This window comes from Somniosus microcephalus, chromosome 1 (genome assembly GCF_052327205.1).
Source record: "Somniosus microcephalus isolate GS21.2 chromosome 1, FLI_Smic_1.0, whole genome shotgun sequence".
In the NCBI taxonomy this organism is placed as follows: domain Eukaryota; kingdom Metazoa; phylum Chordata; class Chondrichthyes; order Squaliformes; family Somniosidae; genus Somniosus; species Somniosus microcephalus.
In genome coordinates, this window is record NC_140987.1 from 351,254,129 (window position 1) to 351,276,488 (window position 22,360).

Sequence of the window (22,360 nt, forward strand, 5' to 3'; positions counted from 1 at the left end):
ATAAGTTTAACTAGACTGTAACCTTCTGGATATTATGAGGGTCCGGAATACCCCCAGAATTCTGCAACTCCTTACAAAAGAGCGTACAGAAATTGGGTTTGCGAGTTTATACAGAATTACTCTTTGAGACAATTCTAAAAATATATAATTTTATTTAAGAGCCGACATTCATTTAATAGCTGTTGAATCAGTCGCAACATTAACAATTCAAAATATTGATAGCTTACATTTCTTATTTCTCAGAGATCCTTATTCTCAAATCTTTACTTCATTACATTTCTACATTTCTTACTTATTTCTAAATCCAGATTATCCACCAAAATCAATTACTTTGATTACCCGAGACACATAGTTAAAAATTTAAAGAGCGTGTCTGTGAAGTTAAGAAATGCTTGGCCCGTTCAGCGAGTTCTGACTTTCTGTTTGAAAAGCTCTAATTTTTATACCCTTTTTGCAGTGGTTTATTCTTTGAAGTTCTCTGCTGATGTCAGCTAATTGTCTTTATTGATTCTCTCATTTGAATGCTTTCTATTCTTACTGTCAATTCAACTATTGCATGCATAATTATGTCTCTACATTTAGGTGTTTCAAAACCATCATAAAAACAACGACAGCAATGATTTCTGTTTGATGCCATTCTTATCGAAGATTTTCCATTTAATTCTTAATATTGGCTTTACTGGTTTTAGCAGACATTGTGACTCCATGGTGATCTAAGTTTAATACAAACACAATGTAATTGCTTGGTGCATCTATTGAAGTCATATCTTCAAAGTGTTCTTGTTGGTATCATATTTACTATGTATATATTAAAGACACTTTGACCAGAGTGTTTCATGCATTTCTAGCTATCTCAATTGGTTGCATATATAATCATGTTTCCTGTCTTCCAAGTTTAACATAAAAACTATTTGACCAGCAGGTATTTCTTTTACTTGATGTCATCTTTTCAAAGGCACATGCCTCTTTTAATGTCTGTGTTTCTGTTCAATGTGTTAGCATATAACACCTTAAACTGGGTCTTCTCATTGTGTTGGTTGCAAACCGTAGACCTTTCAGAAGCACCAATGGTTTGCTTCAATCTTTCATTGTTTTAGTATATTTAACTAATTCCCATTTCAAAACTTGTGGTTTTTTACAATTTTGTTTAACAACTGCTCTTTATCTCAGAAGCCTGTTTTTCTGTTTGCAGCCTGTGTCTCCATGGTGATGTTTAAATCCAGTATATCATGTATTAATATCAGTATTCTGTTCATATTATGGTGTATCTTTTTGAAATATGGCGTATTCCCTCACAACCTTATTTAATTTTTCACTGGTCACTACAATTTGATTATTTTCAATTTGTGTTTGCAGATAAAGATTTGCCAAGCTATATCATGGATGAAAGTCTCAACCGCAGATTTAACAACCTTAACTGGGAACAGGTTCAGAGCTTGGATCAAGTCTTAACAGAAGTGATACCAATTCATGGAAGAGGCAACTTCCCCACCCTGGAAATAAAGCCAAAAGACATCATTCATGTCGTGAAGGATCGCCTGGAAGAGAATGGGATTACGGTCCATGACATTCGTCTCAATGGCTCAACAGCAAGTCACATCCTTGTGAAGCAAAATGGAACAAGCTACAAAGATCTTGACATAATCTTCAGAGTAGAGTTGCCTGGAGAGGAAGAATTTCAGGTGATAAAGGGAGTGGTTTTGGATTGTCTTCTGGACTTTCTACCACAAGGTGTGAATAAAGAAAAGATCACAGGACTTACTTTGAAAGAGGCTTACGTTCAGAAAATGGTTAAAGTTTCCAATGATCACGATCGATGGAGTCTCATCTCCTTGTCTAACAACAGTGGGAAAAACGTTGAGCTGAAGTTTGTTAATTCACTACGGCGGCAGTTTGAATTTAGTGTAGATTCTTTCCAAATAATTCTGGACTCACTGTTACCTCTTTTCAGTTGTCCAGAAGACGCAATGACAAAGGAGTCCCATCCAACTGTTATAGCAGAGAGCATGTATGGAGATTTTGCAGAAGCAATGGATCATCTGAGGTACAAACTGATTGCCACAAGGAACCCTGAAGAAATTCGAGGTGGCGGCTTGCTCAAATACAGCAATCTCTTGGTTCGAGAATTTAAACCAGTATCTGATGCAGAGATCAAAAGCTTAGAACGTTACATGTGCTCAAGGTTTTTCATTGACTTCCCAGACGTGTCTGAGCAGCAAAGGAAGATTGAATCCTACCTACGGAACCATTTCATTGGGGAAGAGAAAAGCAAGTATGATTACTTGATGACTCTGCGTCAAGTTGTGAATGAAAGCACAGTCTGTCTGATGGGACATGAGAGAAGACAGACATTGAACATGATCACCCTTCTGGCTCTGAGAGTACTAGGTGAACAGAATATCATTCCAAATGCTGCTAATGTCACCTGCTACTATCAGCCTGCCCCTTATGTCAGTGACCGGAGCTTTAGCAATTACTACATAGCACATGGACAGCCACACCTTGTGTATCAGCCCTATCCACTGCACATCAATATGCAGACTGGTCTGGTTTAGTGTTACACTGAATGCAAATGCCAGACTTTAAACAAGACCCGAGCTTTCAGGTCCCCAGAGATCTGATGAAAGGAGCAGGTTGTAACCCATTGAGTGTGCTGCGGTCAACTGATATATGCCAATTGTCGGGTGACCCATGTTTAAACTGACCTACAAACAGATGACCAAATGATAGGCACGCCACATAATAAACATAATGTGCTTATTCAGTGAAGAGTGATCTCACAACTGAATAAGCACAGACACATCTATCTGGAGTGTAATGGTAGGGATTTTCTCTAAAAATAAACTGTTGAACCAATGCAAATGTCGAAAGATATATAACTAGGTGAAGTTAGGTAATGTGAATGAGAGTCCTGCATACTCATGCTTTGGCGATTGTAGTTAGGAGTAAAAGCACCTTCTTAATGAAAGCGTAGATGGCAAAGTTAATTTGCTATCAGGAATACTGATTGCATAGAACATAACCACTTTGTACTTGAATTGTTTTGGTTACATAACAGTAATTTGCAACTCAAAGTACACATAGAAAAATGTTCTAAACGTGAAATGATCATGTGACCAAGAAAACATTTATTGACCAAAGATTGTTTGTAAATAATGCATCACACAAGTGCCTAAGCTATGTAGATAGGTCATTAAAGCTATCCGCTTTGAAATAATTATTCCAGGTTGTGCCATTTAGTTATCATTTGGACTGGGATTGAAAATAGTGCATTCAGTTAAGTAAAGGTCCATATCATCGAATCCTAAAATCTTACAGCACAGAAGGAGGCCATTCAACACATCATGCCTGTGCCAGTAACATGGGGCACAATATAATCTCTACAGGCTCTATGCTTTTAAGATTGGATTGCCTTGTATCATTCACAGATACAGTCTTTGATATTCCTGCTCTGTCCCTCAGAAACCTACTTGACAACTCCTGGGAACTGAATTTGGTCAACCAACTGCAAGAGAAGTTACCGATTGAAACTTTCCCAAGGAATGACACACACATCACCACTGTGTTATACCCAACAACACCCAGTCCCAGTAAAATGGCACACAAGAAAGAGCATGTGCATTCATCTCTCAGGAACTGGTGCCATTAACTTGCATACACGCAAAAATTCAAAGTGTCAAAAATATAAATCACTCTAAATACAAACAGCATTTCTCCCCAACATCACAGCATGATCGTAGTAATCGTACAACGGACATTCTAATATTTTTATTTATGGATAAAGGAAACACCTCAATCGTATTCAATTTTATAACTCTTATTCCGTAAATGTTATGATTAAATGATGCCGAAAAATGCTAAATTTTATTCATTAACATATTGCATTTTTATTTATCTTTGTTTATTGAACACTTAAAACTTCTGTTTTGAGTAAATTTATTTTTAAAACTTTATTTTCAATATCATGTCAAAATAGTCTCACTCAGCCCATATTCACCCTAGCAAAATTTATTGTTGCCCTGTTTGTTTTGTTCCCTTGTAAGGAATATTTCAGTTCGGGTAACAAATCAGAATACTGTATTCTATTCATGTTTGAGAAACTTCAATCAAGGGCTCTTCAACACTGTTTTCTTCATGTTTGGGTGACACTTTAACCAAAAATTTGAAAACAGTTCAGTTTTTTTGTTAACAAAATTCCAGATATGGTTCTATTAATGGCCATAGCAATGTACTGTGTAGAAAAGAAAGCAACAATACAGAAAACATAAGGTAATAGAAACGACAACTGAGTTGAGAAAATAAATTATTCTTCACTTGGCTTAGAATCAAACATAAAATCTTACAACACTGAAGGAGGCCATTTGGCCTATTCTGCCTGTGCCAGCTCTTTGAAAGAGCTTTCCAATTATTCCCACTCCCCCGCTCTTCCCCATAGCCCTGAAAATGTTTCCGTTTACTTTGTTTTGGTCATACATTTTAGTTTTTTGATGCTGCTTTTCATTCATTACTGCAGCCTGCATTTTTCCACTTTCCATATCATAAAGTCTTGATAAATAATAAAGGGACTGGATACATCAAATCTATTACCATATCCTTATCTTGTCAAGTACATCATGCAGATCCTATCATAAAATTGGTTGCTGTGTTCAGGGCAGCTTTGCAGAAAGAACTTAACAAGAGCACTAACATTGCATTGATTTTGCAAACTAATCTATTAGTTCAGTAGAAAATACAATTATCAAATCATGGAATCATACAGCTCAGAAGGAGGCCATTCAGCCGATCGTGCCTGTGCCGGCTCTTTGAAATAACTGCCCAATTAGTCCCACTCCCCTGATCTTACCCCATTGCCCTGCAAATTTTCCCTTTTCAAGCATATGTTTGGTCTTGATATTTGGAATTCAAATAATTTGGTGAACAAGGGGTATCTGCTTGCTAATGGTCCTGTTGGTTAGGGTAATGGTCCTTGTCTCTGGTTGGGTACCTATGTTGTTTCTAGTCTAGAAATTGTTAGTAATCTTCAGTCATTTTCTATCATTGTTTGGAGAGAGAAAGCAGAACCAATGGATTTTGCAGTATTCCAAAATAAGGAAGCTTTATTCTTGGTAAAAAAAAAGGATTTATTTTTTAAGACATATGCACATTATTCCATCCACTGAAATATCTCATGCTAGTGAAACCAATTTTTCAACTAGTACAGTAGACCCTCTTTTTGGGACTGTCTCTGGGAGTCATGCAAAAAATAATGTTGTAAAGAGAGTCTTCTGTAGGGTATCTTTTTTAAGAGAGCAAGGTGCCTTCTATGAGGAATCACAAATTATTAGAGCCTCTTACTGAGGAAATCAAATGTAATGTTCTATCAAGTATAAAATTAAGAAAGAATCTGTCAGATTCCAGATACGGCATCTGAAGTTGGAAAAATATAAAGTAAGTGGTCAAATGATGACAATACATCTGGAGATGCCAGCTCCTGCTTTGATACTCAACTTGAGGAATGACTATTGAGAAGTGCATTGTCACAGTGTGTTACAACTGAACCCTGTCTTTGTAACAGAAAAATCTAGTAAAAAAAAAGTGCAGTCCGATACCTGATAGCGATGCAGGTAAGTGTACTGATTGTAAAAAAGAGGAGATATTCCTTTTGTTATATTTATATGGCATGGCAACTTGGAAATCCCTGGGGCCTGGCTTTGACGGCACTCATCCAAGGTTGGAAACCTTGTCCTCAGGGACGGAGTTATTTACATAGCTGGGTGTGTCTGCAAAGGCGCATCAATGGTGGCCACCTCAGTCCAAGCCAATTCCAACATTGCAAGATGGAGCGGAGTCCCACTGAGGCCCTAATGGAGCAAAGTAAACCACTTTTTTTCATCCTTTGGCTCCCCACTGAAGCCATTCTGATTAAAGAAGGTAATTACATAAGAATTAGGAGCAGAGGTAGGACATGCGGTCCTTCAAGCCTGTTCCACCATTCACTAAGTTCATGGCTGATCTTCGACTTCAACTCCACTTTCCTGCCCAATCCCCATATCCCCTGATTCCCCTAGAATCCAAAAATCTATCTATCTCAGCCTTGAATATACTCAGTGACTGAGCAACGACTTGATCCCCTCCAGGATTGATTACCTTAGGCTAGCGAAGTATTGGGGCCTTCAGAAGGCTTCAAAGATTCAAAGTCTTAACTGGTGTGGGCTCTACTGAAGTCTTTTTAGTACGTAAAGGCAGAATTTCCTCAGAATACCAAGAATTCCCTTGCCACGCACTCCCTTGATGTAGAAAGATCTGTGCACAGCTGCTTCCAACTGGAATTTAAAGGTCCAGATTAAACAGAGTGGAATCCCAGTGGGTCTGGGTTCTGGCCTATAGGTGTAGAAGTGCCTTACTTCTTAGCTCTGGGTAATGACTCAATACACACTTGGATTCGTCAGACGGACAGGCCTTTTATTTTACTTCTCTTGCAAGGGGAATCAGCACCTCCACTCAAGGGGTGAGGCTACTATTCCAATGATACAGTGTAAACGTTCTATATTTATACAGTGTAACAAACAAGTTTGATTGAAATCCCTTTGTTCCTCTATCAGGATACATTTTAGATTAATCATCAGGTAGAAATAACATATTGACAGAAGGATCCTGGACACATAAGTCAACCGTTAATCTATAACAGGGCATGAATCGTGTAACCGGAGGTCCTCTTTAATCATATATAAGGGAGGCAAGCTTTGCTTTCGGTCACAAGTTATCAGGTCATTGGTACCATTAGGTGGGCAGGCATCTGTTCTTGGCTGTAGTTCGAGTACGTGCAATAGCTCTAGTTACACATCGACACTTGCCCAGTGTCAAGTCTGAAAACTTTTACCCAGCAAGCACTTGAAATTAACCCCTTATATCATGTAGATTTCCTCATAGGCCAGGCCTTTCCCAGGAGGAACAAAAAGTCAAATAGGGAATTCAAGAAATCAAATGGGGAATTCAAGAAATCCAATAGGGGATTCAGAAGAAACTTCTTTACTCAGAGGGTGGTGAGAATGTGGAACTCGCTACCACAGGGAGTGGTTGAAGCAAATATTATAGATGCATTTAAGGGGAGGCTGGATAAGCATTGGACGGAGAAGGTAATAGAGAGTTATTTTGATAAGAGTTAGATGAGGAAAGATGGGAGGAGGTTCGAGTGGCGCATAAACACCGGCACGGACTGGTTGGGCCGAATGACCTGTTTCTGTGCTGTATATTCTATGTAATTCTATGTAATTTCAAGGCCATAGATATTAGAAATCTTTAAGACCTCTTTGTCAGGTGATAGCTGCTATTTCAGTGGTAAAGTGGTCATTTTGTTCAGAGGGACACAGGCATCACTTTCCAAAAAATGTATATGAAACCTAGAACACTTTTGCTTTAAGAAGTTGTTCAGCATTATAAGGCATGCTAAATCAGTGTCAGAAACACAGTAAAACGGGTTTAATACACAATCCAGGAATCATTAAAACCAACGAATTGCAACATTTTTTTAAAACAAAGTATCTTTATCAAATTACCTGGCACATCATTTTCTGTTTTCTCAAGGCGGAGGAGGATATTTTTACAATCAATAATAGCTCAAGGGGTAAACTAAAAAAAATCCAACATTCAGGTCAGTTCTCATCTCATTTTCAATTTTTGTTTTCTAAAGTTGAATACATATATGACAAAATTAGCTCAAAACCAAATTAACCTTATGAAGTACCACTAACCATGCAAAAATAGTCAGGAGATATTCCAGTGTCATGGTGTCAGCCTTTGCTCAGCAGTAGCACTCTTGCCTCTGAGCCAGATGGTTATGGATTCAAGTCAGAGACTTCAGAGACTTGGCCACATAATCTAGGCTGCCAATTCAGTACACTACTGAGGCTGTGCTGCACTGTCAGAGGCGCTGTCTTTCAGATGAAACGTTAAACTGTAGCCCCGGCTCCCCTCTCAGGTGGATATAAAAGATCCCATGGCACTATTCAAAGAAGAACAGAGAATTCTCCCTGGTGCCCAGGCCAATATTTATCCCTCAACCAACATCACTAAAACAGGTTTTCAGGTCATTATCTCATTGCTCTTTATGGGACCATGCTGTGCACAAATTGGCTGCCGTGTTTCCTTCATTACTGCAGTGACTATGCTTCAAAAGTACTTCACTGGCTGTAAAGCATTTCGGGACATCCTGCGGTTGTGAAAGGCACTATTAAATGCAAGTTCTTTCTTTCAATGTAAACAAGAGACTGAATGCACTATACTAAGAGATACGGCAGCAAAACTATATTTTCTATAGATTATTTTTAGTGTATTTAAAAGTATGGACCTATAAATTACACTGTGTAAATATTAGCATATGTGCTATCCCCTCATTTAAAATATTGGGCAAAAGGAATTTCACACAAACGCATTAAACACTAATATTCACAAAGTGTAATTTCAAAGGCTTGGTATTTTTGGTGTTCCTATATTGTATAAATCACAAAATACATATGTACATAGTCAAATACAAATATAAAGCTATATATTTTGCCTAAAGTAGTTTTAAGAGACTACATTTAACCCTGATTCTCCATGAGTACATAAACAAAACTGAGCATAATTTCTATCCGGTCGGGATCTCTGCCTTTTAACAGTCCTGTCCCACTGATTCCAGCTTTCTTTGTTGCTGTTATTTGAAGCTGTTGTACATGTGTTGTATTCCCCATTTTGTTGTAATTTGATCAGAATTTCCAAACTAGTGTGTGTACCTTGATTTGTGTTTGATGACTTGAAACCTATTGATTACTGTAAATTTCAGTGTAATGGAAACTGAATGCACCACATGTGTCTGCATTGCAAAAAAGAATGGTTTTGCAAACTGTGAATTGAATAAATTTATACCACCAGCTGAGATACTGTGCCAATATTTTTCTACTTAAATCAGAGTATTTTAAAATTGTCCAGTGCATTATCCCTGGTAATTTTATATATTCCTAACATATAGTTGCCAGCACATTGAGATAGAGAGTAAAAGGCAAAGAAATGTTTTAGGGCGACCATACTGGAAGGAGGAATAAATAAGCCCAAGTTTGTGCAGTTCTTTTCCATTCACCTGTAGCAATGCGTCAGAGTTGTAAGAACCTCATGTCAAACCCGTACAATCCTCAAATATCAATGGAAAAATTCAGTGCACTCGTCACTTGTAGGGTCTGTTCAACAACGGTTCTTTGTTTAACTGTAACTGTAATACAATGAATCCACACATAAAGCAGGCCTAATGATAGGCTTTAAAACAAAAACAAATAAACTAGAAGATCCACCTAAGCTTCTGTGCACCTTGGAAATAATTAAATCTGGACTTTCATTAATGAAAAGATAACTTCAAAGGACATATTATGTAAAATGTGAATGGAAGATGTTCTATGCTGGTTGTTGCTGTTGCATTCTGCCTTTTTTGTTTTATGTCTGCACTCACTGTACAAATTCATTTTGCTTTGTTCTGTTTTTGGTGATTATATACTTGTTTACAGTGTTCAATAAATAGTGGAAATTTCAAACGAGGTTTCAAGTAAATGTTTGCAGTCACTCCGACTTTCTTGTTCTGGAACATGATTAAATATTACAAAATAGTTTATCTCTTTCTACAAGCTATTTTGTGTTGGATCCTAGGGACTTCATTTCAAACTACCTTGTTGATAATGAACTCTGTAACATGTGGTGGTCTCAACCATAGGTTTGGAGTTGAAATTTCAGTCTTAATGGACAGTTTCCTTGTCTGTCCTCACTGTGCCACTTTCCCTAGTGCTCAACTGAGCTGCGAGTTGGGTGGTTTTAATGGAGCTGTATACTCCATCATAAATAAGGCTGAGGTGCGAAAAATTAATCAGGCCACTTCTACCATACAGATGGCCATGAAGTAGCATTGATTATAGGAACTGGAGTAGGCCATTCTGCCCTTGAGCCTGTTCCACAATTCAATGAGATCATGGCTGATCTGTACCTCAACTCCATTTACCTGCCTTGGTTCCATATCCCTTAATACCTTAATAAATTTATCAATCTCAGTTTTGACATTTTCAATTGATCTAGACTCAACAGCTTTTAGGGGGAGAGAGTTCCAGATTTCCACTGCCCTTTGTGTGAAGAACTGCTTCCTGACATCACCTCTGAATGACCCAGCTCTAATTTTAAAATTATTCTGGACTTTTTTCTGGACTCCCGCACCAAAGGAAATAGTTTCTCTCTATCTACCCAATCAAATCCTTTAACCATCTTAAATGTCTCAACTAGATCATCCCTTAGTTTTCTGTATGCAAGGGAATACAAACCTTGTCTGTGCAACCTGTCCTCATAATTTAACCCTTTTAGCCCTGGTATAACTTTGGTGAATCTGCGCTGCACCCTCTCCAAGGCCAATATATCCATTCCGAGGTGTAGTGCCCAGAACTGAACGCAGTACTCCAGATGTGGTTTAATCAGAGCTTTATAGTGGTGAGGAAGGCAATGGCCTAAACTATACCTGTTTGCAGCCAAAGGAAGGGAGTGGGAAAACATAAATGTTGGCCAATAATGGAGCTGCATTGACTTTGGCAATGAAGAAGCCCATGGCTCAGTATGTATCATCACCCCAGCAAAAGAAATGAACCATGCCAATGGCAACAAGCCAGGCAGTGGCTGATGATGGGGAAAGGAAAAGTTCAAGGCCCAGATATTAATGTGCAAGCGGCTTCCAATGGGGGCGAGTTGAATTGCATGGGCGAAACCCGGAAGTCAAGACAGCGTGTCGGATTCTCTGATTTCAGCTTGACTAAGGCAATTCATTTTGACTTCCGGGTTTCACGTCTCCAAGCTGCGCAGTGGGCGTGCTGCACACTCGCATGATATGATCTCAACTCTAAGTATAATGTAGAAATGGAACTTGAAGGAGCCAGGGAGTGTTTATGATGGATGCACAGGGAGCAAGGGCAGCACCCAGGTTTAATGATGCATCGCTGGAATTACTGCTGGGTGCAGCCAGGAGGAGCAGGAGGGACATCCTTTTCTCCAGCAATGAGAGGAAGAAACCTAAGGCTCTCACCAGAAGGCGTGGTTAGAGGTAACTGAGGAGGTGAGCAGCAGGAGTATTGTGCCCCGATCTTGCATGCAGTGCAGGAAGCAATTTAATGACCTAACCAAGTCAGGAAAAGTGAGTACATTTGGTAATTCAACTATATCCTGTGATTTAAGCCCGTCCCCTTTTAATCTGTCTTGCTAAGTGTTCTCCATCACATCATTCCTCACACCCACTCAAATTTCAGAAGTACCCAGCCTTCACTCTCTTTGCACTTCATCACCTCCCCATTTATCCACCCACAGTTGACACTCAACCCAATCCTTATGTAATGTGATGTATCTGTCTTATAGTCACCTGCACCGAATGCACTGCATCCATCAGGTGAATACCAGACCTTCAGTCACTCACAAGTTTGTTTTTCGCCCCTTGTAGAAGATAACGCAAAACACAAGGGAGAGGGACAGGACTGAAGGTGGGCCACCACAAATAGTCGAGCTCACAGATGCAGAGGAGGACACCCAGGAGATAAGTGGCACATCTGCATCCCTCTCAGTCAGAGATGGGGAGACAGGGAGCTTGCAGATAGCTGCTGACAGAATTACTGATATCTCTGACACACATATGCTAACTTTATTTCATCAATGACTGAACTATGAGAAGGCTGAGAATGGTGATTGTCAAGATTGTGACTTTGCCACGACTAAATATATATATTTTTTGTCTTCCAGGGTGTTCACATGTACGGCAAGAGTCGCAGGGCATCCATGAGGCCGATTCCTCAGAGGGCCGCATTCCTTCTGAGAGTGCACTGTCACAGGACATACAGCCATGCACCAGCACAAATACTCGCACTTTGGTGGGTCCACTTAGACAACTAGTTTGGTTTTCACCTGGTGATTCACACTTCACAAGTGAGCACGAGCAAATACTGGAGGCAGAGACAGCTGTGGAGTGTCTGTGGCGGAGGGTAAAATCATCTCCAAGCTCTGCTCAGTTGGACACAGATGCTGAACCCCGGGGGCTATCGTTGAGGAGAATGCGAGAGTTGCATCAGCAACTTAGCCACTTAGCAACTGAAAGACGTGCCACGCATACTCCCCATAATAGCAGAGAGGATGGAGGAGTCCAACTCGATCACTGGTGGATTGGCGGTGCAGGAAATAGCGAGAATGTCTGCCATGGAGAGAGAGAGCGGCCACCTCCATGGAGCTTCAAGCACGGCTCTTAAATGAGTCCACGGCCACAGCCGTGCAGACTTTGGATGTCATCATGTCTGCCACCTTAATCAGGATGACAGTTATCTTATCCACGACCTTACAACATGCCACTGATCTTCACCAAGCTGGTCTGCACCACAGTGGTAGGAGTGATGTGGCGCTGGCCCAGGAGACAGATGATGGCGATAGGGAACATGGAAGTGGGAACGCCACTCAAAGCGCTCCCACTTCTCACCCATTGCCCGCCCCCTCCCCACTCAGCCAATTCCCGACATGTTGTCTCATCACCTGATGGCCAAGGTGGAGCAGTCTTTAGCAGCGCCCTCAGGGACTTTGAAACCCAGATTGCATAGGCCAAAAGCATCTCAGCAGTCAGGGCAGGGATCTGAGTAGCCTGCCTCTACCTCTGCTGAAGTCACACGGGATGCACCACAAAGAAACGGTAGGAAGCGTAAGGTAAAGCTATTGTGATTCACCAAGGGTATGTACATGGGTGTTTGACAAATTATTATCCAAGTTTCCTTTTCTTATAACAACACATAAAATTTATTGCTTAGGACCAATTCCACGTTTTGCCCGTTATTATGTCCAGAGTGTCAACTCGTCCTTTCGCTTGTTTTATGAGGAATGTCAATATATGACAGGATGCATTGGGTGGATGTGCAATGGGTGAATGCATAGTTGAAGGACTGTTTAGTGCAAAGGAAAGGGGGGTGGTGCTGGTGGTAGGAGTGGACCACAGGATTTCATTTGTGATGTTTTCCTATGTGAGTCACCACTAGCTGAACCTTCAAGCTATTAGGGCATCCCTGCCATCCTGGGCAGCAATGTACGTAGTTGGTCTGGTGATGGGTGACCCATCTTCATATTCCTCCTATTTCTCCTCCTCCTCAATGTTCTCCTCATCCAAAGATGTGTGATGAGCCCCTTCATCCTCCTCCACCTGTAAACCTCTCTGCTGAACAATGTTGTGCAGGGCGCAGCACACCACTATTATTCTGGAGACCCTCACTGGCGAGTACTGAAGGGTGCCTCCAGACCTATCTAGGCACCTGAAGCTCATCTCCAATGTTCCGATGGCTTGCTGTGTGGCACACCTGGTGGTCATGTGGCTCTCGGTGTAGTGCTCCTGCGCCTCATTGGTGGGGTTCCTAACAGGTATCATGAGCCATGTTTGAAGGGGTATCCCTTCTCTTAAGTCTGCTTCCTGGAATAAAAAGGTCTGGAATGTTGGACTGATGCAGAATGAAGGCATTGTGACAGTTCCCAGGGAATCTGGCACACACCTGCATGAACCTCTTCTTGTGGTTGCACACCAGCTGCGCAGTGATGGATGAATAGCCCTTGCAGTTGATGAAAACTCCTGGTTGCTGTAGTGGTGCTCGGATTGCCATGTGCATGCAGTCGATGGCACCCTGTACCTGTGGGAATCCAGCCAGAGAGGCGAATCTGAGTGCCCGCTCATTCTGGCTATTGCAATCACAGGGGAACTTTACATAACTCCCAGCCTGGCAAACAACCCATCATCACCTGCCTTATACATTTATGTGCAGCGAACTGCGAGCACCTCAAGATGTCTCTGGTAGTGTCCTTTGAAGGAACCAGAGGCAAAGAAATTGAAGGTGGTGGTGACTTTCACAGCCACTGGTAATACGTGACCGCCAGGTAGAGCAGGGAGCAGGTCTTCTTAAAGGAGGCTGCAGATGTCTGCCACCACCTGACGTGACAACCTCAGCCTGTGGAAGCACTGCTCTTCAGAGAGGTCAAGGAAGCTGAGCTTCTGTCTGTACATCCTGTGGTGTTGGTAGTGCCTCCTGCAACCTCAATCCCTCTCCTGTGCACCTCCCTCCTCTGCATCTCTCCACTCTGCATCTACTGATCCCACTACAGCACATCATCGCTGCCATGGATGGTGATGGTTTTCCTCTTCTAATATAATGGCAAAAACATCTAAGGTGCCTCCCATCCTGCTGGTGTCTGTTTGAAAGCCTCCAAAGTTCTCCAATACCTGTATGGTGACAAGAACTTTATGCTAAACATTTGCCAAAGAGCTGTCAAAGCAGCTGTAAGAACTGAGCCTTTATTAAGTTCGGGCTATCTGAAGTTGATAGACCCCCATGATGTGCACCTAAAACTTGCCTCCTTTTTACTGGGCAGTTTGCCAAGCCCCGGAAAGTTGAATTCTTGTGAAAAGGCCTCATTTGCATCCAATGATATATTCATTGCTCACCCGCCTGCGCTAATGATTGTGCTGACTCTGGTGAGCAGTTTACTCGCACGCAGCTAAACGTGCCTCAGTGAAACCCGGAGGCGTTGGAGCCAGGTTGCGCCCGCGATTCTTTTTGTCGAATTTAACTGTCCACTCACTTCCAACCCACCTGTTCTTGCCTGTTAAAATTCCTCCCCCATGGCTCTACTGAAGTAAAGACTCTATTTTTCGCACTGGAGTCTGTATTGTTTATTTTACATTATATTACTTCACATCTATGCAAAAAGTACAGACCAAGAAGGCTCTAGGTTTGACCCTTGGTCATGTCTAGTTTGCTAGTCTCAGCAAGCCAAATAGTATGGTGCTATCATTTTCCTAAGCACATCCCAGGCCTGGTGGTTGGGGGAGGGCAGGGATGGAAAGAAAAAAACATCTTGGATTCCCATTCATGATTGCTACCGTGTGATCTTTGTTGAAAGTCTGCGGCCTAGAAATTCAGTGGGCCTTGCGCCCACTTAGCGCCTAAAGAGGTCTTTTGCGCCGGCGGGGTGGTAGCGCTGAAATTGAGTGCAGCGGTATTGGCGGCGGTAGCCGTTAGCGCTGCGCCGGGACCGATGACGTCATCGGTGTGCGCGGTGGCCCGTAATGCCCCGAAACCGCGCCGATCCCCATATTTATTTGCGCCCGCCTCCTCCGAAGCGGGCGCAAACAGCGAACAGAAAACGGGGCCGTCCTGCTGCCATAGTGGGGCGCTTTAAAGCTGAAGGTGCGGCCGGCCGCTTTTTCGGCGGCCGCCTGCCCGCACCTCCTTCCCCGGCCTCCTCCACGCCCCCCGCAGCATTGCCGGCTGGTTTCCGTGGAGCCCGGCACTTCTCCGTTGTGCCGGGCTCTTTTGCCGGCACTCGCGATCGGGGCTCCGGCCGTTGCAGGCACCTCCCCCTTAAGAGAAGGGGGAGGCCTGCAGTACCGCAGCCTGCCGCACCGCATCGGGTGGCGCTGCGGCAACTAGCGCACCGATATTCAGTTGCAGCGCCCCAAACGGAGGCGGGCACACCCTGGTATAGTGCCCGCTTCCGAATTGGGGCGCAGAAGACGAATATACAGCGTGCGCTAATGCCTCCCCGCCCAGCACTAACTTTTGGGCGCGAGCGACCTGCCCGCGCCCAAGTGAATTTCTAGGCCTGCATGTTGTGTAGATACCAAGGAGGAGGATTTCCTCTGTGCACTAAGTGTAGCAAAACCTTCTTATAAACGAGGTTACAATTTCACTACAGCAGAGGACATCTTCCCCTCCAGATGAGGACAAAACTCAGGCTGGACTACAATGGTTCTCATTATTGAAGAGTTCCTGTAACTTACTGTCTGGGCTCACACATGAAGAATGACTACTTGCGTGAGGTAGTGGAAGGCTGCTTCTACCCAAGGAAAACCATATCCTATCTTCCTGGGGGTGGCTGGGGACAGGGGCGGGGGCGGAGGGGGAGGGGGGGAGGAGAAGGAGAGAGGAGTGGCATTTCAACCTACAACTTTCTATCTCAAATGAGAATTTGAGAGAAGTTTCACAGTATAGCAAGTATGATATTTCATTTCCATCATTTTACACAGCTTGCTTTCTGAAGGAGGGATGTGCAAAATAACACTTTTTGACCCTTGGTCATGTCTAGTTTGCTAGAACCGTGAAGGGGTTACATTTATATCCTTTAATTAGAGAAGCTTTCCAATTAGAAAGATCGAGGCCATTAATGCACTGTTTATATCGATATAGTGCATTGGAGCTTAATGCGCAAACTAGATCTATAAATGAACATGAAAAGTAGCCTTATTGCTCATGAATAGTGGCACAAACATAATGAGGAGTTCAGAAGAAGGGAACCAAAGTGCCAATAATTAGCACTAAACATTACTTGAGAAGATGCAATTTGAGTGCATTACTCTGTTTGTACACCTGTCAGAAATCAATAGATGTTCCATTGGAGCAGGGAATAACTTTTGACCTTTTTAGCAATTATATTATTGCTACCAGTCGTGTTCTGCCTCAGTTGCTGATGATTGAGGTCCATTTCATGGTGTATAAATCCAAACCTCAATGGAAATAAAAATTGAGAGATGTAAAACAGGCTGGCGACTTGCCATCACCCTGTTACACTGTTGCACAGTCCTAGGATACATAAAACTGCAGTACTTTACGATTTAGAGTGTTTTCACATCTTCATAGAGTGCACAAATCAAATATACTTATTTTTAATCCTTGCACCTTACTGCAGGGGAATCCAGTACCCAGGACTTACAGAACACTATCACACGCATGAAGCAGGATGGGCAAGAACGATCACTTCTAATGGTCAAAAAATAAGCAATGAAATAGAACATAGATGCTAATGAAACTTCCCGTTGGCCAGTGTGAATGTTCCTCTGGAAGGTTCTTGTGATGTAGTAAAAATACATATGATAAAAGTTTTATATAAAAGAATAAAATCAGCTCCAGACAGTCTGAACTAAAAAGTACCATTGTTGAATTAAATCTCGTTAAAGGCACCAAAAGATGGACAGATCACCATAGCAACTCGCAGAACCTGGCTCCAGACTGGCTGAAGATCTACTTAACATGGCTACATTAAAGATACTTAAAAGAAAACAAATGGCGTGTCAATCAATCCTGGGGTTGATTTGAAGAAGCCTATTGTTGGCAAGCAACTGGCCCTGAGATGTGGTTCGAAAATAAAGCACTCTAAAAACCCTGGACATCACTGCTTTCTTCCTCACGGCTCACTTTCTACCTGGATGCAGGTTTACCGGTTGCTTCTGGAATGGCTGACATGACAACGAGAGAAAACCATGTGCTACATCACAAACCGTGTCCATCATCATCAACAACAACTTGCATTTATATAGCACCTTTAATGTAGTAAAATGTCCCAAGGCGATTCACTGGAGTGTCATCGGACAAAACCTGACACCAAGCCACACCGAAGACAGATGACCAAAAGCTTGGTCAAAGAAGTAAGTTTTAAGGAGCGACTTAAAGGAGGGGAAAGAGGTAAAGAGGCGGAGAGGTTTAGGGAGCGAATTCCAGAGATTAGGGCCTAAGCTCTTAAGATATTTAGAAGGCCTTAGCAAGTCTAAGCAAAACCAGGAGTATACACTTTAGTCTAAGATAGTCCTTTGTTTTCCAAAATGGTGAACATTTTGGGGAGTCAATGGCCTAGAAATTGAGTTTTGGCTTAGCCAGGGCTTTAGCGCCGGAAGTTAGTGCCGGCGCTAAGTCCCCCTGCGCGCGCCAAAAATTCAGCAGTGCCGCGCCCAAACGGCTGCCGGCGCTACTGAAGGGTCTTTGCGGCGGTACATCGGCGCTAACTGCCGTTTCGCGCCGCAATTCCGGCGCTGCGGCACCCGATGCGGTGCGGCAGGCTCGGGAAGTGCAGGCCTCCTCCTTCCCTTAAGGAGGAGCTGCCTGCACCCGATCGCGGCCCGCGAAAATCTTTTAAAAAATGAGCCCGGCACCTCGGACAAGTGCCGGGCTTGCTTCTGTTCCGGGGGGGGGGCGGGGGAAAGTCCGGGGAGGGAGCTGCGGCCAGGCGGCCGGCGGGAAAGCGGCCGGCCGCCGCGGGGCCTTTAATGCGCCGGCGCAAAGACTCGTAAGACTCTGTTGCCAGAGTCTTAGTTGCGGCTGTCACGGGCGAGGCGGCCGCAACTGAATTTCGGCGCTGGGGCCCGTCGGCATGGCAACCGGGACGCTGCGCACACCGATGACGTCATCGGTGCCGGCGCAGCGCTACCGGTCTACCGCGGCGTAAGGGCCCCAGGCAATTTCGGCGCCGGCGCCAAATGCAGCGCTAGGCCCTCTAGCGCCGCAAAATCGGCGCTAAGGGCACTCAATTTCTAGGCCAATAGGTTTTTTATTACTGTTGTTAAATCAATTCTAAATTGTGCATGAACCGAAGTTGGTGCTTAATCTAATGTCGATTTTTTTTCAAGTATATAATAAATGATTGTTTTCTTTACAAAGCCATGGTTTGTGCCTGAAGTTCCTTTAGGAAAAAGAGCCCATTAAATTAAATATAAAATTGAAACTGTGTCTCCAAATTAAAGAATAAAATCGCTTTGTCGCCTTTTGTTCCTGCAGCGACTAGGTATAAAAAACTAAAGGCATGCGGATGCACAGACACTGAAGATGGGCTGAAGGCCAATAAATCTAAAGTTGGTTGATGGTCTTCATTGGGGGGCCATCTATATTGAAATGATATTAACGTGAGATTGGTGGCAAAATGGTGAAATTCCTCACCGTGAGAGAGTTCCATTCTGCAGAGCTTTGGGGACAGTTTTTAAGCTCAGTATCCTGGTAAACACAAGGAAGTGTCAACAAACTTTTTTTTTAACTAAAACACAGGCAGAAATAACTTTTAAAGGGATGGCAGCTGATTTTTAAAAATGTTATAAGGGGTAAGGGAAAGGAGCTAAGCCATAAGAGAGCACGAGTGTGTGTCAACTAATAAAGGGGCTGACCAAGGCAGCTCCTCTGGTGACACCCAGCCTGCTCCTCTGCCATCCAGTATGTCCCTGACTCTGGTCACCTTGCCAGCCAGGGCCCTGCCCTCTGCCAGCCACCTGAACCTGCGGTCATGGAGGTGCGGATTCCTGAGCAGCGCCTCCTGGAGGATAGCCATCACTCCTGACGGAGGAGAATTCCGGCTGGAGGCGACGATGTTCCAGATCCTGAGCAGTTCCTGGTAGAAGACAGGCTGCCCCTGCAAAGATGTACGGTTACCCCGCCCCACCCCCCATCCCCATTTTACAAAGAGGAGTTGCATGTCATAATTGAGGCCGTGCAGCTGGCGGAAGAAATATGTCGCCAACGAGTTGAGGGCTTTCTTCCCTCTGTTCAATAGTAAAGTAGGAAAATAAATAACAAAAATCAAGAGAGGTTGCCTCTCAGAGAGAAGAGAGAGAGAGAGAAAAGGAGGGAAAGGAGGGAGGCCACAGGGGCAGGGTCGCCACTCGATATGGAGCTCAGTGCACTTTCTCGATGGTTTTTAAAGTCTATTATGTTGGTCGTCCTGGTAGGGTTTATTGAACTGGATTGAGAACTGGCTGGCGGGACATAGCCAAAAAGTAGCTATAGATGGATTTGGATCTGTTTGGAGACCGGTCACCAGTGGTGTCCTGCAGAGATCGGTGTTGGGACCGTTGCTCTTTACTATTTTTATTAATGATCTGGATGTAGGTGTTGGTGCGATCTGCAAATTTGCAGATGATACTAAGATCTGTACAAGTGTTAGGACTGTAGACGATGCTCGTCTGCTTCAGGTGGATCTTAATGTGTTGGGAGATTGGGATCATGACTGGCAAATGATGTATAACTTGGATAAGTGCAGTGTTATGTATGTGGGTAGGGCAAATGCTCAACATTCATACACCCTTCAGGGAAAAGCATTAAAGAAGGTGGAGAAGGAAAGAGATTTGGGCATTCCAGTGCATACATCTCTAAAGATACATGAGCAATGCTATGAAGGGATAGCTAGAGCAAATAGGGTGTTGGTGTGCATCCATAGGAAATTGAGTACAAGACGAGGCATACTATTTTGTCCTTGTACAAGACCTTGGCCTTGCCTTATTTGGAATAATGGGGGAAAAATTCAGTTGTTTGCGCCTCCCGTTAGTGCCTTAAGAGGGCACCAATTGGGGCGCAAAGCAACTAGAGGCCGGGCGCGGCGATGTTTGTGCCGCTCGCGAAATTAACTAGACATTTTGCGGTGGCGCTAAACACTACCTCCACGATATCCTGTGCCGGCAGATTGTGACGTCAGTCGAGTGCGCAATGCCCCGTTAGCGCCCCGGACTGGATATTGAGTGGCGCCCCCTGCCTTACCACCTGCCGCTAGCAACGACAGGTTGAGGGGAGCGTTATACTGTCAGAAAGGGACTAGGGGAGCGCTATTTAAAGGCGACCGCTTCCTGCCTTTTTTTGTCGGTGACATTTTGCACCATGCAATCTGAGAGACTTCTGGAGAGATTCAATGCTGTGTGAAGGAGTTTTGAGTACTGAGCAGCACTTTGCAGGTTTATTTTGATTTGCCCTTCCTTGCTTCGCCAGCACTCTGAGGTAGCGCCTTGCTCCTCGGCGTTTGCACCTTAAGACAGGTGTGAAGTGCCTGATTTGGCACTCCAATCACCTCCAGGGGCGATAAAAGCCAAGTTTGCTGTCGGAGGCGATAATTAGCGCCAGACGTTGAACTTTGCGCACGGCCGATAACGGCGCCCCAAATGGGGCGATACCGAATTTTTCACCCAATGTATCCAGCTTTGGTCTCTTCACATGGTGGGTGATCTTGAGGTTTTGGAGAGGGTGCAGAGGAGGGCCACGAGACTAATTACCAGTTTAAAACATCTTAGTTATCAAAATAGGCTAAAAGAGTTGGGACTCTACACTAGAGGTGATCTGATTGAGGTTTATAAGATAATGAAGGGAATAGATTCTGTTCCAGTTGACAATTTGTTCCAATTAAATAGGTTAGGGAGGACCAGGGGTCACAAATTTAAGTTGTATAAGGCCAGATCTAGGTTAGACGTCAGGAGGTGGTCCTTTCCCAGAGAATAGTGGACCTCTGGAACAGGCTGCCGGCTCGTGCAATGGATGCTGATTCGCTGAATTCCTTCAAGCGAGAGCTGGACCTGTTTCTGGCTGGGGCGGAGATCACCTCTTACAGAAGGCAGGTACTGCAGGGAATTCAGGGCCAGAGTGATCACCTTGACAAGTTCCGATCGCCAAGATGGGTCAGAGAGGAATTTCCTGGATTTTATTCCCCCAAATTGGACAGGGTTTTTTATTTGGTTTTCCGCCTTTCTCATGGTTTCAGGTGAGGTGGAGAGTATATATTGGGATGCACAAGGTATCGCAATTGTGTGGAACAGGCTCGATGGACCAGAGGACTCCAGCGTAACAATAACAATGTGTATTTATATAGTGCTGTGGCGGAGCCACTAAAGGACTCAGATTGTTTGTGTCTTTAACAACATGTTAGCTACAGCCTGAGTCTGTATCTTTATTTATACTGTTTACTTGTACAGAGCGTGATTACTTTAACAGCGCGGGTAAACGCGATGACGTCACGCCGTACATCACGTGACCCCCCACTGGCAGGAAGAACGTGATGACGTCAACCACGGGACCAGCCAGCAGTCCTCGTGGAGCCTACGAACTGAATGGCCCTACACTCGATGTTCTCCTGCTGTTACTTGTTTAAACCTGTTAGTTTCCATTAAACTTCATTTTGTTTAAGCGCCTGAGTGGACCTCAGTCTTTGGATAGGAACTAGACATTCCTACATTGGTGACCCCGACTTTTGTGAACAGTTTTTGCAGAAGATAATCAACAAGGAAACGAACACCGTTACCTTAAAGCTACCGCAGTTCTGGGAGCAACAACCAGCCACGTGGTTCATCCAGGCTGAAGCCCAGTTCGCCATCAGGGACATCGTTGCGGATCAGACCCGTTATTATTACGTGGTCTCCACCCTCGACAGCGCCACAGCCTCGCGGATCGTCAGTCTACTCGGTAGTCTGCCTACTGATCGCAAGTATGACACCTTAAAGGCGCGGTTGCTGCTGGTTTTCGGGCTCACGAAGTCGGAACGCGCCCGCCGGCTGCTTGCGATGCCCGGCCTTGGGGACTCCAAGCCGTCCGAGCTCATGGGCCAGATGCTCACGCTCCTCGGGTCCGAGCCGGAATGCTTCCTCTTCAGGGAGCTACTCCTCAGCCTACTCCCGGAGCAAGTTCAGGCTGCCCTAGCCAGGTCCGAAGTCACAGACTGCGTGGAGCTTGCTGCCGAAGCAGACAAGATTTTCGCGGTGACACAACAGCACTGCGCGGCCACGAGGCGCCCATCCCCCACAGATGCTGCT

General features: G+C 43.9%; 1 protein-coding gene across 1 annotated transcript; it reads left to right on the forward strand.

Moving 5' to 3' along the window:
* The first annotated feature begins 1,379 nt into the window (after nt 1–1,379).
* On the forward strand, nt 1,380–2,996 carry LOC147124966 (terminal nucleotidyltransferase 5A-like). Its single transcript, XM_086007190.1, has one exon. The coding sequence runs from the start codon at nt 1,380–1,382 to the stop codon at nt 2,553–2,555; it is 1,176 nt and encodes a 391-aa protein (XP_085863316.1). The 3' UTR covers nt 2,556–2,996.
* Nucleotides 2,997–22,360: the final 19,364 nt, after the last annotated feature.

Bases quoted from the DNA above. Each gene is read 5' to 3' on its own strand.
- LOC147124966 (XM_086007190.1), top strand. From the start codon at position 1,380: ATGGATGAAAGTCTCAACCGCAGATTTAACAACCTTAACTGGGAACAG.